Here is a 14,168-nt window from a genome sequence, read left to right as displayed (position 1 = left end):
TGCAGGTATTAGTGATGGTGAGACAGTTTAAGGATCAGAAGTGTTGGTGGTGTTCAGACAGAGGATGATAGTGGAGGTCAGAGTGCAGATTGATGAGGCTTTTGGACCGAGATCTCGGCGAAGTATCAGTGACTGATGGAGGGACTTGGATAGAGGATCAGGGAGGCCTGAAGCTGTTGAGAGGGGTTGGTGAAACCACCAGCCTAGTAGGAAAAAGACAACTTGGACTTATTAATGATAACCTGCTCACATTTGAGCTCTTTATCTAATAGCTAAGCAGCTATCAATGCTCCAGGTTGGTCTGGTTCAGTGTGTACTGTTTGAGGGTCTCACAGACACACAACAATTTCTCTCAATGTTAAGTATCTATTGTGCTCTGTTGACATGCATAGCAGCGTATCATCTTCGGGGAGATACTGGAACAAATGCAATTCAGTTTTGTCCTTCTATATTTATCATGTATTGATTGCATTGTACTACTGCCGTAAAGTTAACAAATTTCACAACATATGCCGATGTATTAAACCTGATTCTGGTTCTAAATATTTCAATGGTACTTACTAGATGGATTCTTGATGAAATTATTGTTTAGATTTCAAAAACACTGCCATGCATAACTGAATTTCTAGGCCTCTACATTACAATTGCACATCAGCGATCTGATGCATAGAATATTGAAAATAACAAAGAATTACTGATTTCAGAAAAAGTAGGAGAAATAAATGAGCAGAACCCTGTTAATTGGCCCCAAATAATGCCACACATGCTATTGTTTTACCTTCCACACGTATGATTATAGACTTTTCTCTCTTAATTTTCTCCACTTCCTTCACTTTGGCTTGGCAAGTGTAATTACCAGCGTGCGCATACTGTAATGACTTCACCACTAAAGGGTTCGGATTAGCTTTATTTTTCTGAAACACAGAGCATGTTAGAAGCACACAGTTTTGAAAGAGACATATATTTAATTTAGTAACAACATTACAAGAAGTAATCACATCTAGGAGGATTAAAGTGTCACGTAGCACATTCGCATTAGCCTGTGTGCCTTTATTTGTACCAAGCTCAATTTCATGAGAGAACTGATAGTTCTTGGCACAATCCTATTTTCAGTGCAATTTCCAAATCTCTCACCAAGATCACAAAAGGCGGCTATTTTCTGCAAGGTGGAATGATTTAGGCATGACAACTGGAAAGCAGCTCTTCCACGAATGTCTAGGAATTTTAAACCATGAAGAAAATCCAATTGGACATATATCATACTCCAGTGCTGAGATTCGGTATCCTCAAAACCAGAGGGAATAGTTTGTGAAGGTTTCTCAGCCTGGGATAAAGGTGGCAACAATAATTGGATGACCAAGTTGTTGAACATTTACTCAAGCAGTAAATACAAGTTGAAAGCAACAGTCAACATCTTACTTTCATCAGGGTAACATCCACAGTTCCAGAGGAAGTAGCAATACACTCCAGCGTTAAATTCTCCCCAATCATCTTGGAGACATTTTCACTAGGACTCATTGTCAGAGCCAAATCTGTGATTAATAAGATATTTTTAAATTCATTATTTCACCTGCTCTGTAGATTTTTCCACCTTTCCTAGATTAAAAGACAGAAGTTTGAATTGTGAGAATATTTTTTTTTATTTTGATACTGCTTCTGTATTTTTTTCACCCCCCCACCTTGCCTTCTGCTGGAGCTAGCATCCACAGGCATCAGCCAAGGGGACTGTCTGTACACAGGAACTCTGAATGTTAACAGTGTTTTTCCATTACAAAGCCGAATCTTTAATCACTGCCTAATATGCATTCACGCACGCCTCTACAAATGGTCATTAAAACACCCCTGCAAAGCAGCACAATTGCCTCTAACACTTTTATAGGCTAACATCCACACATATACACTTATGGCAATGAGTGGATGTGTAGAGGGAATTCTACGCTTTAAATCTCTGGAACAAGGGACTTTATGCTATATCAAATTGGCATTACATGTTACATTTTCTCAGTTACTCACTTCAATCAAGATGAATGGAAATGAAAATTCATTGTTCTCTGCTTTCTCTCTCTGCCATTCTTAAATCAAGTGAATGGTCCTCTTATGCAGATAAATAAACTCAATAAAATTATACTGCCTTTTACCTGATAAATGTGGGAAATGAGAATTATTGTGTGTTTTGGGGTTTAAGCCTGGCTAAACCCTAAATTTCTTGCTAATCTTCATTTGTACTCAAACATCTACCCTCCATTAAGATGCTTAAGACCTGTCTCTTTAACCAAGCTTTTAGGCAATTACATTATATTCACCCTATATGGTTTGCAACATTTTGTTTGATTAAGAAGCACTATGGATCAGTTTGCTACATTGATAGCATTGTATGTGCATTTTCTTTTGTTAATGTTGCAACGTAGGAATTGTATTGAAACTCTCTATTTTCATGTGAGGTGATCACTCAAAATATCAGAATCTCAGTTAATTTAATTTTGTTCCAAATATAGTTTGTTTCTAGAAATCATAAGCTGGTCTGAATATCATAGTGAATGTGATTTTAATGGCCATTATTGATGCTAACTATATTTCATCAAGTCATACAGTATGGAACAAGACCCCTTGGCCCACTGACTCGATACTGACCAACAAGTATTCATCTACACTAATCATATTTTCTCCCCACATCCCCATCAATTCCCTCTTATATTCTACACAGTAGGGGCACACTATAGTGGCCAATTTGCCTACCAACCTGCACATTTCTGGCACATGGGAGGAAGCCCATGCTGTTATACAGACAGCGAGAATGAACAAAGTCCACAAGGACAGCACCAGAGGTCATTAGAACCCTGGTTACTGAGGCAACTCCTCTACAAGCCGTGTGACAGTACTGCACTTTATACGAAATAGCTGTAATCCTTACATTCGCTTGCCATAGGCAATATTATTCTAATTTGAAAATCAATACATATTCTCTAATTTAATACAAGCCAAATATTTCAATTTTAAAATAATACTTACAATGCACAGTGATGTTAAGAGCATCCTTCAAGTCAGGGTTTTCTGGTAGTGAACAGGCATATTCACCACTATCCTCTTGTGTCACGTTTGTCAGCTCAAGTCTGTTCATGGCAACTGCTTTCTCTTCTCCCTATTAAAGTAAATAGTGGAGATTTGCTCAACATATCTTCAGCCTGCATATAAGAATATAATATTCTGGAAACACTCAGTGGGTCTGGCAGCATCTGTGGGAAGGAAAGGTAGAAAATAAACAAGTTTCAAGCTGCAGAGTGCGATGTGGAGATATGGATAGTATCTCTGATGAGGGACCATGAATGCTTCGGTGAGATGCTGCTGATAAATTGAGGGGAGTTAGAGAGAGACACAAACAAATATATAGACATAGGAACTGTGTGAAATGCAGATCAGAGACGTTGGAAATTCCTGATAGATCTGGCAATATCAGTGGAGAGAGGAAGTTAATATCTCAGTTGGATAACCATAGCAGAACTGGTCATTTCTAGTTCAAACAGAACTAGCAAATTACTTGATATTATTGAATACTATATTGTGAAAGTTATGGCATACCCTGATGTAAGATGAGATGCTGTTGCTTAAATTTACATTGGGCCTGTTGAAATGGTGTATTACGATTAGGGTTAGTCACAGACAGGTCAGAGTGGGGGTAGGATGGAGAATTAATGTAACAGGCAAATGGAAGCTCAGGGTTAACCCTGTGAACTAAATCAATGTGCTCAACAAATTGTGCTCACAAAGTTGACTCCTCTGCTTTGGAGAAATCAAACACAGATTAAGTGAATGATTTGAGGAGTTTTGTTCAGTCCACAGTTCTTGAACTTAAAGTTACTTATCATTTTGATTCTCCATTGCACTCTGACCTCTGAGCATCATTTCCTACATTATTCCCTTTGCCTCATCCATCTCTCTCATCCTCTGTCATTTACTTTCTTCTTTCCCAGTTCTGATTAAAGGTCTTTGATCTTAATTCAACCCTGCTTCTCCCCTTACAAATGCTGTCCAAGCTGCTAAGTGCTTAGTCATTGGAAATGCAAAAATAAAAACAAGGTACTTTTTGTATTTTAATGACTGTAGTAAATGTGATATTCTGTCATATGCCCACCGCACATTTGTATAATTACAAAACGCATGCAAGAAATTAAAGCAAAGACTATAATATTAACTTTACTGAACATAGTTTTAACAATGAGGCATAATAACTGATTCATCATATGTGAAAGTACTGTTTGAGTCTTAAACAACATTTAATTTGTATATAATAGGATAACACATTTTATGAAGTTCTAATGCATGTAGGTGTGTACATAATATGGTGCTAGGTGCCCCTGGCCTTGTGCAGACTGCCAGCCATAACTAATGTGAAGTCATTAACTACTCCCACCCATAGAGAAACAGTGATACTCAATTATGATGGATTTCTGTTTCTAAATCAATTCATGAGCAACAAAACTTCCATCTGTGGATTACAAAGCAAATATTGTGACTGGGGATAACTAAGGAAATGATAAAAAGTGTTTACAAAGGAGTAAAGGGAGTTTAAAATGTTAATTACGTGGTTAAGGACAATCAAATTGTTAATTCTGACTTACATTCTTGGTGAAGGTGAATTTTGTTGGTTGTGGGTAGCCATCACCTGAACATGAGAGTTGTACAGTTGTTCTCTCCAGGACATCTTGTGCTGGTGACACTTGTAAAGAAATTTTTGAAGTATTGTCTAATTGGAAAAAATAGGATAAAAGGAATAGGATATGTGAGATCTTACGATCCTGTGTATACTTTATTAATTTAACACTACAAATTTCTGCATTTAATTTCCTGAATCTGCTCCTTAGAACATAAGAGTAGGAAGCAGAATTAGACCACCAAGTCTGCTCTGCCATTTCATCATGGGTGATCCAATTTCCCTCTCAACCCCATTCTTGTGTCTTCTTCCCCATAACTCTTCATACCCTGATTATCAACCTTTTCCTTAAGTACCCCCAATGCCTTGGACGCCACAGCTGACTGTAGCAAAGAATTCCACAGGTTCACCACCCTCTGGCTGAATAAATTTTTCCTCACCTCCGTTCTAAATAGGCGTCCCTCTATTCTGAGGCTGTGCTCTCTGGTCTTAGACTCCCAACTATAGGAAACATCCTCTCCACATCCACTCTGTCTAGGCCTTTCAAAATTCAATAGGTTTCAATGAGATCCCTCCTCATTCTTCTAAATTCCAGTGAGTGCCTGACCAGAGTCATCAAATGCTCCTCATACCACAACCCTTTCATTCCTGGAATCATTCTTGTGAACCTCCTCTGAAATCTCTCCAATATCAGCACATCTTTTCTTAGATAAGGCACTCAAGATAATACAAATGAAGTCTCACCAATGCCTTATAAAACTTCAGTATTACATCTTTGCTTTTATATTCTAGGCCTCCTGAAATGAATGGTAACGTTGCATTCACCTTCCTCACCACAGACTCAACCTGCAAATTAATCTTTAGGGAATCCTGCACAAGGACTCCGAAGTCCTTTCACACCTCGAATTTTTGAATCTTCTACCTATTTAGAAAATAGTCTACACTTTTGTTCCTTCTACTAAAGTGCATGACCATACCCTTCCCTACACTGTCTATCATATATGTCAAACTCAAGGCCCGCGAGATAATATCTAATTACTATTAAAGCTGGCCCCAGTAATCGAAGCGCCTATGGCGTATGATATGGCTAATGCTGAGTTTATTCAGGTACCAGGTTTTCAGGGTTTTTAGTGTTTATTCGGCAGTCTTGCTCGGCAGTCTTCTTCATAAGAAACGGAATTTGTAAAGTGAAACACTTTGTAGTTATAGCAGAGACTGAGACACATGAGAGCAGGCTGAAAAAACGGAGGCAACGAAAGCTGCGTTCGCACGCATCTGACTGATCCTGCACGCATGAAGCTGCATTTTGCTCAATCCAGCCCGTGACCTAAAATGAGTTTGACACCCCTGCAAATCTGCCCCTTCTCTGTCCACTCTCCGAATCTATCTAATTCCCTCTGCAGTCTTCCTGCTTCAATACCACATGCCTCTCCACCTACCTTCGGTGCATCAGCAAACTTGGTCACAAAGCCATGAATTCCATCATCCAAATTACTGACATATAATGTAAAAAAAAAACAGTCCCACACTGACTTCTGTGGAACACCACTAGTCACCAGCAGCCAAACAGAAAAGGCTCCTTTTATTCCCCAATGTCCTATCCATGCTAGTGTCTTTCCAGTAATACGATAGGATCCTGCCTTGTTAAATAGTCTCAAGTGTGGCACCCTGTTAAAATTTCCAGTCCTCCGAAACCATGACAGGATGTAATAATTCTTGAAAGATCATTCCCAATGTCTCCCCAGCCACCTCTTTCAGAACCCTGGGGTGGAATCCGTCTGACCTGGGTGACCTATTCACCTTCAGACCTTTCAGCTTCCCAAGCACCTTGTTTAATGATTAGAATACTGCTTATTCAGGGCATCAGACCAGAGAACCTGGACTCCTGAAATGAATGTTCTATTTTGAGCTCTGTCATGAGAAAAGATTACCAAAGAGACAGAGGGAAAATAATCAAGGAGCTGTTCAAAGTCTTCATGGAGAAATTCAACAGCCCCATTAACAGTTGTGAATCTCTGATCCATCATGACACTTCAAAGTGGAGAAGGAGCATTCAAGACAATATTGAGAGCTTTGTGGCCATGCAACAGGATGATGCATATATTGACCAACAGCCTCACTTCATAAACTACCCACTATCATCCCAACTGGACATCTCCTGCCGAAACTGTGGGGAAGCCTGCAGTTTACATATTGCCCTCATTAGTCACCTCTCAATCCACAAAACTGGAGAAACAAACCATCTTCAATCTTGAACAAATTCCTAAAGCCAACATACTTGTATTTAGAAAAAAGGAACTTGGCTGATTTGACCCATTCCTATTTGAAGAATAACAACTATACACACTGCCCTTTCTACTGCTCCAGTTCTTTCAGCTGCTTCCCCACAGGATTGAAATTTGAACTGTGGGAGTAAGAAAGGTTTGCTAGATGTACAGACTTGAGTAAAAATCACAGACAATTTTATAGGGCATGGATTTTAAGCTAGTTATCTAAACCATTGTGAAATAAAATCTGTGCGTGTACACAAGGTCAACAGATGCACTCACCTCCATGCAATTCATTCGATTAGCTTCAATAGAACCATATCTACAGAAGCAAGGTTGGTTAGTAGTCAATACACTCACACTCGTTAAGTGGCAATGACTAAAGATGTTTTTCTTGCATCTTGTTCCAGATCCTTGTTTTCAAGTGTTTCTATATCCTCAGCCTCACTAATCGATATAACTCTTAACAGAGCTACAACTGAAATGATGTTGCACTTCTCCAAGGTTTTGTCGGTTGTGCATCCACACCCTAAGGTAGAAACTTCAACTGCTAAGGTCCTATGCTCAAGAATAGCTCATTAAACCTTTATGGCCCTCTTCCTTTATAACAAGGATGGCCAAACAAACCTTCCAGGCCACTTTTTTCTTTCATCGCTCAAATGTGACTCTCAAAGGCTGAGAAACAATTTGCACAGTAACCTTCTCAAATGTGCATTTCAAGGTGGGTCCAAAATATTGTGTGTACAACAAGCTCTGGTCTCAGCAGGCTAAGCATCAAAAGTACCTTGTGGAGTACTGCAGATGACTGTAATCAGGCTGCATTCAACCATTGTGGTGAATACACATGATATGCTTACAACTTCCCTGAAGAATGGTAACGTCCTGTTCAATTCATAAAACTTAAATGGGATAGATCAACATAGCAGATGACAAAGGCATTGAATTGTATAAAACACAAGTGTAGAGGTGGAAACAGAAGTAAGGATTCCTCCTGAGAAGATGATTTTGCATTGTCAAAAATAGCATACCGCTGTGCAAGAGCAATTTGACATGTCACCATAAAATTAATCACATTTTTATATCTAAATATCCTCCTCAAGCCAAGATAAAATAAGGGACACAAAATCAAGCCTTACCAGCAAAAGACATATTTCTGCATGCAGTTCGAAGCTGACAGAACAACCAAAGTTATATCACAGAATACTATTTGTGGTCATCTCCACATCTTGATGGAGAATTTGTAGATTAGAAAAGAGGCTGCAATTTCAGATACAAAACAAATTCCAATTTCCAAAAGCTTACCACTAAGATGGAGACACACAGGGCCTCTATCTCTGACAGGTGGGAGCTGTGATGTAGCAGGTAAAAGATTAGTGTTTCTCCATAAATTTATCAGATCCAGTGTTAACAACAAAAACACCTACTTATAAAAAATTTTGCATGTTTTGTGGCTTTTGAACCTTTGAACATGGGCACCAAAGGCCAGTCGGGTTGGTCACCCTGCCTCGATAACCAACCATCCATCCCATCCTATCACCTGGCTCATTTTCTTTTGATAATGCTTTAGTCAAGATACTTCACTGCTGAGGCAGTTCTGTGGGACTGAAAATAATTTGCTTCCAGTCCAGATCTCTGCATTATCATATAGTTCACTATATCAAGCTGATATTAAAGAACAAACATACACTGTAATGGGCATAGAGAGATATACAGTTTCCACTATACTTATGCAGCTTATCATAGCATTGTTAATCAAACCAGTAATCTCAGTACTATGTTAGGGAGTTAGGAAAGAATTTGAGAAGCAGGACCGCAAAGGTAGTAATCTCGGGATTACTGCCTGTGCCACGCGACAGTGAGAATAGGAATAGAATGAGGTGGAGGATAAATGCGTGGCTGAGGGATTGGAGCAGGGGGCAGGGATTCAAGTTTCTGGATCATTGGGACCTCTTTTGGGGCAGGTGTAACCTGTACAAAAGGGACGAGTTACACTTGAATCTCAAGGGGACTCATATCCTGGCGGGGAGGTTTGCTGAGGCTACTGGGGAGAGTTTAAACTAGAATTGTTGGGGGGTGGGAACCGAACTGAAGAGACTGGGGAGGAGGAAGTTGGTTCACAAATAGAGGAAGTTTGGAGACAGTCTGAGAGGGAGAATAGACAGGTGATAGGGAAGGAATGTGCTCAGACAGACAATTTGAGATGTGTCTACTTTAACGCAAGGAGTATTGCGAACAAAGCGGATGAGCTTAGAGCGTGGATCAGTACTTAGAGCTATGATGTGGTGGCCATTACAGAGACTTGGATGGCTCAGGGACAGGAATGGTTACTTCAAGTGCCGGGTTTTAGCCTTTTCAGAAAGGACAGGGAGGGAGGCAAAAGAGGTGGGGGTGTGGCACTGTTGATCAGAGATAGTGTCACGGCTGCAGAAAAGGTGAATGCCATGGAGGGATTGTCTACGGAGTCTCTGTGAGTAGAGGTCAGGAACAAGAAGGGGTCAATAACTTTACTGGGAGTTTTTTATAGGCTGCCCAATAGTAACAGGGAGATCAAGGAAACAGATCCTGGAAAGGTGTAATAATAACAAAGTTGTCGTGATGGGAGATTTTAATTTCCCAAATATTGATTGGCATCTCCCTAGAGAAAAGGGTTTAGATGGAGCGGAGTTTGTTAGGTGTGTGCAGGAAGGTTTCTTGACACAATATGTAGATAAGCCTACAAGAGGAGAGGCTGTACTTGATTTGGTATTGGGAAATGAATCTGGTCAGGTGTCAGATCTCTCAGTGGGAGAGCATTTTGGAGATAGTGATCATAATTCTATCTCCTTTACAATAGCATTGGAGAGAGATAGGAACAGACAAGTTAGAAAAACATTTAATTGGAGTAAGGGGAACTACGAGGCTATCGGGCAGGAAATTGGAAGCTTGAATTGGGAACAGATGTTCTCAAGGAAAAGTACGGAAGAAATGTGGCAAATGTTCAGGGGATATTTGTGTGGAGTTCTGCATAGGTACGTTCCAATGAGACAGGGAAGTTATGGTAGCGTACAGGAACTGTGGTGCACAAAGGCGGTTTTTAAAATAAATAAATAAATAAATCTAGTCAAGAAGAAAAGAAAAGCTTACAAAAGGTTCAAGAGAGCTAGGTAATGTTAGAGATCTAGAAGATTATAAGGCTAATAGGAAGGAGCTTAAGAAGGAAATTAGGAGATCCAGAAGGGGCCATGAGAAGGCCTTGGTGGAGGATTAAGGAAAACCCCAAGGCATTCTGCAAGTATGTGAAGAACAAGAGGATAAGACATGAAAGAATAGGACCTATCAAGTGTGACAGTGGGAAAGTGTGTAAGGAACCCGAGGAAATAATAGAGGTATAATGAAAACTTTACTTCAGTATTCACTATGGAAAAGGATCTTGGTGATTGTAATGATGACTTGCAGCAGACTGAAAAGCTTGAGCATGTAGATATTAAGAAAGAGGATGTGCTGGAGCTTTTGGAAAGCATTAAGTTGGATAAGTTGCCAGGACTGGATAAGATGTACCCCAGGCTACTGTGGGAGGCGAGGGAGGAGATTGCTGAGCCTCTGGCGATGATCTTTACATCATCCATGTGGATGGGAGAGGTTCAGGAGGATTGGAGGGTTGCGGATGTTGGTCCTTTATTCAAGAAAGGGAGTAGAGATAGCGCAGGAAATTATAGACCAGTGAGTCTTACCTCAGTGGTTGGTAAGTTGATGGAGAAGATCCTGACAGGCAGGATTTATGAACATTTGGAGCAGTATAATATAATTAGGAATAGTCAGCATGGGCTTGTCAAGGGCAGGTTGTGCCTCACGAGCCTGATTGAATTTTTTGAGGATGTGACTAAACTCATTGATGAAGGAAGAGCAGTAGATGTAGTGTATATAGATTTCAGCAAGGCATTTGATAAAGTACCCCATGCAAGGCTTATTGAGAAAGTAAGGAGGCAGGGGATCCAAGGGGTCATTGCTTTGTGGATCCAGAACTGGCTTGCCCACAGAAGGCAAAGAGTGGTTGTAGACGGGTCATATTCTGCATGGAGGTTGGTCACCAGTGGTGTGCCTCAGGAATCTGTTCTGGGACCCTTACTCTTCGTGATTTTTATAAATCGCCTGGATGAGGAAGTGGAGGGATGGGTTAATAAGTTTGCTGATGACACAAAGGTTGGAGGTGTTGTGGATAGTGTGGAGGGCTGTCAGAGGTTACAATGAGACATTGATAGGATGCAAAACTGGCTGAGAAGTGGCAGGTGCAGTTCAACCCAGATAAATGTGAAGTAGTTCATTTTGGTAGGTCAAATATGATGGCAGAATATAGTATTATTGGTAAGACTCTTGGCAGTGTGGAGGATCAGAGGGATCTTGGGGTCCGAGTCCAAAGGACACTCAAAGCAGCTGCGCAGGTTGACTGTGTAGTTAAGAAGACATACGGTGTATTGGCCTTCATCAATCATGGAATTGAATTTAGGAGCCGAGAGGTAATGTTGCAGCTATGTAGGACCCTGGTCAGAACCCACTTGGAGTACTGTGCTCAGTTCTGGTCACCTCTCTACAGGAAGGATGTGGAAGCCATAGAAAGGGTGCAGAGCAGATTTACAAGGATGTTGCTTGGATTGGAGAGCACGCCTTATGAGAATAGTTTGAGTGAATTTGCCTTTTCTCCTTGGAGCAATGGAAGATGAGAGGTGACCTGATGGAGGTGTATAAGATGATGAGAGGCATTGATCGTGTGGATAGTCAGAGGCTTTTTCCCAGGGCTGAAATGGCTAACACGAGAGGGCACCGGTTTAAGGTGCTGGGGAGTAGGTACAGAGGAGATGTCAGGGGTAAGTTTTTTACACAGAGAGTGGTGAGTGCGTGGAATGGGCTGCCAGCAACGGTGGTGGAGGCGGATACGTTAAGGTCTTTTAAGAAACTTTTGGATAGGCACATGGAGCTTAGAAAAATAGAGGGCTATGGGTAAGCCTAGTAAATTCTAAGGTAGGAACATGTTTGGCACAACTTTGTGGGCCGAAGGGCCTGTATTGTGCTGTAGGTTTTCTATGTTTCTATGTGATCAACAGGTATTTTACCTGCCATACATTTTATTCAATGTGCTTTCAAGATAAAAATAACTCTACTGGAGATTGTAAATTAGCTATATTAATTTCAATATTGCTGTTCAATGATTGCAAAACAGCACTTGATTAAGATTTAATTGCTTTTAAATTAAGATGAATTAACAATTGAAAAATAATATTTCATGTTCAGAGACATTCAGCAATTATTAAAAGTAAGAAAAAAATTGCAAAAAGGAAAATGGTTATTTAAAAAAAAAAATTAAACTCAGCCAGCTCCATCATGGCACTAGCTTCCCCACCATTGAGGACATCTTCAAAAGGCAATGTCTCAAGAAGGTGGCATCTATCATACGACAATAAGATATAGGAGCAGAATTAGTCCATTTGGCCCATCGAGTCTACTTTGCCATTTCATCATAGTTGATCCAATTTTCTCAGGTCCAAGCTCCTGCCCTCTCCCACCAACCCCACCCCCCCAATTTCCCTGCATGTCCTGATCAATCAAGAATCTATCGACTCTGCCTTAAATATCCATAACAATTTGGCCTCCACAGCTGCCTGTGACAAAGAATTCCACAGATTCGCAACTCCCTGCCTAAAGAAATACCGGTATCTCATCTCTGTTCTAAAAGTACGCTCCACTATTCTGAGGCTGTGTCCTCTGGTCTTAAAACCCCCCACCATAGGAAACATCCACTCTATCAAGGCCTTTCACTATTCAATAGGTTTCGATTAGGCCACCCCTAATTCTTCTCAATTCCAGTGAATGTAGGCCCAGAGGCATCAAACTAGCCCTAAGTGGGCTCAACAATGAGCTGCTCTAAAAAACCATCTCGTAGGCACTCTGGAAATTTCTCCTCTTTTAATCCAGCACCAACCCGATTTTCCCAATCTACCTGCACCTTGAAACCCCCCCTTGACTATTGTAACATTGCCCTTCTGGCATGCATTTTCTATCTCTGTTGTAATTTGTGGATCACATTCTCACTACTGTTTGGGGGTCTGTATACAACTCCCATCGGGGTCTTTTTACCCTTGAGGTTCCTTAGCTCTATCCACAATGATTCAACACTTTCTGACCCTATGTCACCTCTTTCTAATGATTTGTTTTCATTTTTTACCAACAGACAATGTCACCTTCTTCCTGCCTGTTCTTTCAATACACTGTGTATCCTTGAACATTAAGCTCCCAGCTATAATCTTCTTTCATCTATCATTCAATGATGTCCATAATTGCATACATGGCAATCTGTAACTGTGCTACATGGTCATCTATCTTATTCCATATACTGTGTACATTCAAAGATAATATCTTCAGTCTTGTATTGTCCCTTTTCAATTTTGTCTGCCTTTTACATTGCAACTCATTCTATTGACTGCAATTTTGCCCTGTGAACAGCCTCTCCATACTGCACATTGGCACTGTTAGTGCTGAAGATGAGGTAGCTGGTTTACAATCATGCTGGTTCCCATCCCTCTGCTAAAAATTTAAATCCTCCTGAACAACTCTCACCAACCTGCCTGCAAGGATAGTAAAGGTCAATGATCATCAATCTGAAGCCTTGCCCCTTGCACCAGTTCCTCAGCTACACATTCACCTGCCAGAGCCTTCTATTCCTGTCCTCACTGGCATGTGGCACAGGCAACAATCCAGAGATAACTACTCTGGAGGTCTTGTATCTCAGCTTTGCACCTAGCTGCCTAAAATCTCTCTTCAGGACCTCTTCTCCTTGTCCACCTATGTCATTGGTGCCAAATGCATCAAGAATTCTGACTGCTCACCCTCACCTTTGAGAATGCCTTGGACCCGATCCAAGACATCCCTGATCCTGGCACTCGGGAGGCAACAGAACTTTGTCTCTGTTCCTCTGACTAGGGAATCTCCTATCAACACTACAGTCCCTTTCACCTCTCTGCTCTTCTGAGCCACGGCACCAGACTCAGTGCCAGAGACCCGGTCACAGTGGCTCCCAAGAGTCCTGTGGGGGGTGTGGCTCATTCTGATTGTCGAAAGCTGCTTCCGTCGTGATTGGTAAGTTTAGAAACTGCAGCTGCTTTTCCCACTGGATAGCTACCTAGTGTTCCATTTCAAATATCCTGGGTATATGCTGTGGAAGGTTCTTTCTTTTTTCCTTTAAGGCAAGCGGTGAACATAGCCATCGGGAAGGCATGCTTTTA

At 40.9% G+C, this 14,168-nt stretch overlaps 1 protein-coding gene across 2 annotated transcripts in view; it reads right to left on the bottom strand.

Annotated features, from left to right (window-relative positions):
* Nucleotides 1-14,168, bottom strand: part of alcama (activated leukocyte cell adhesion molecule a) — a 351,374-nt gene that overhangs the window by 12,026 nt on the left and 325,180 nt on the right. For both annotated transcript variants that reach the window (XM_073045273.1, XM_073045272.1), the window contains exons 7-10: nt 4,617-4,741; nt 3,010-3,139; nt 1,420-1,532; nt 779-914 (exon numbers count right to left, since the gene is read on the bottom strand). In XM_073045273.1, the coding sequence (XP_072901374.1) occupies nt 779-914; nt 1,420-1,532; nt 3,010-3,139; nt 4,617-4,741 (504 nt within the window). The remainder of the gene's footprint in view (nt 1-778; nt 915-1,419; nt 1,533-3,009; nt 3,140-4,616; nt 4,742-14,168) is intronic.

Source organism: Hemitrygon akajei, chromosome 5 (assembly GCF_048418815.1).
Source record: "Hemitrygon akajei chromosome 5, sHemAka1.3, whole genome shotgun sequence".
Taxonomy (NCBI): domain Eukaryota; kingdom Metazoa; phylum Chordata; class Chondrichthyes; order Myliobatiformes; family Dasyatidae; genus Hemitrygon; species Hemitrygon akajei.
This window is presented reverse-complemented; position numbering and strand designations above follow the sequence as displayed.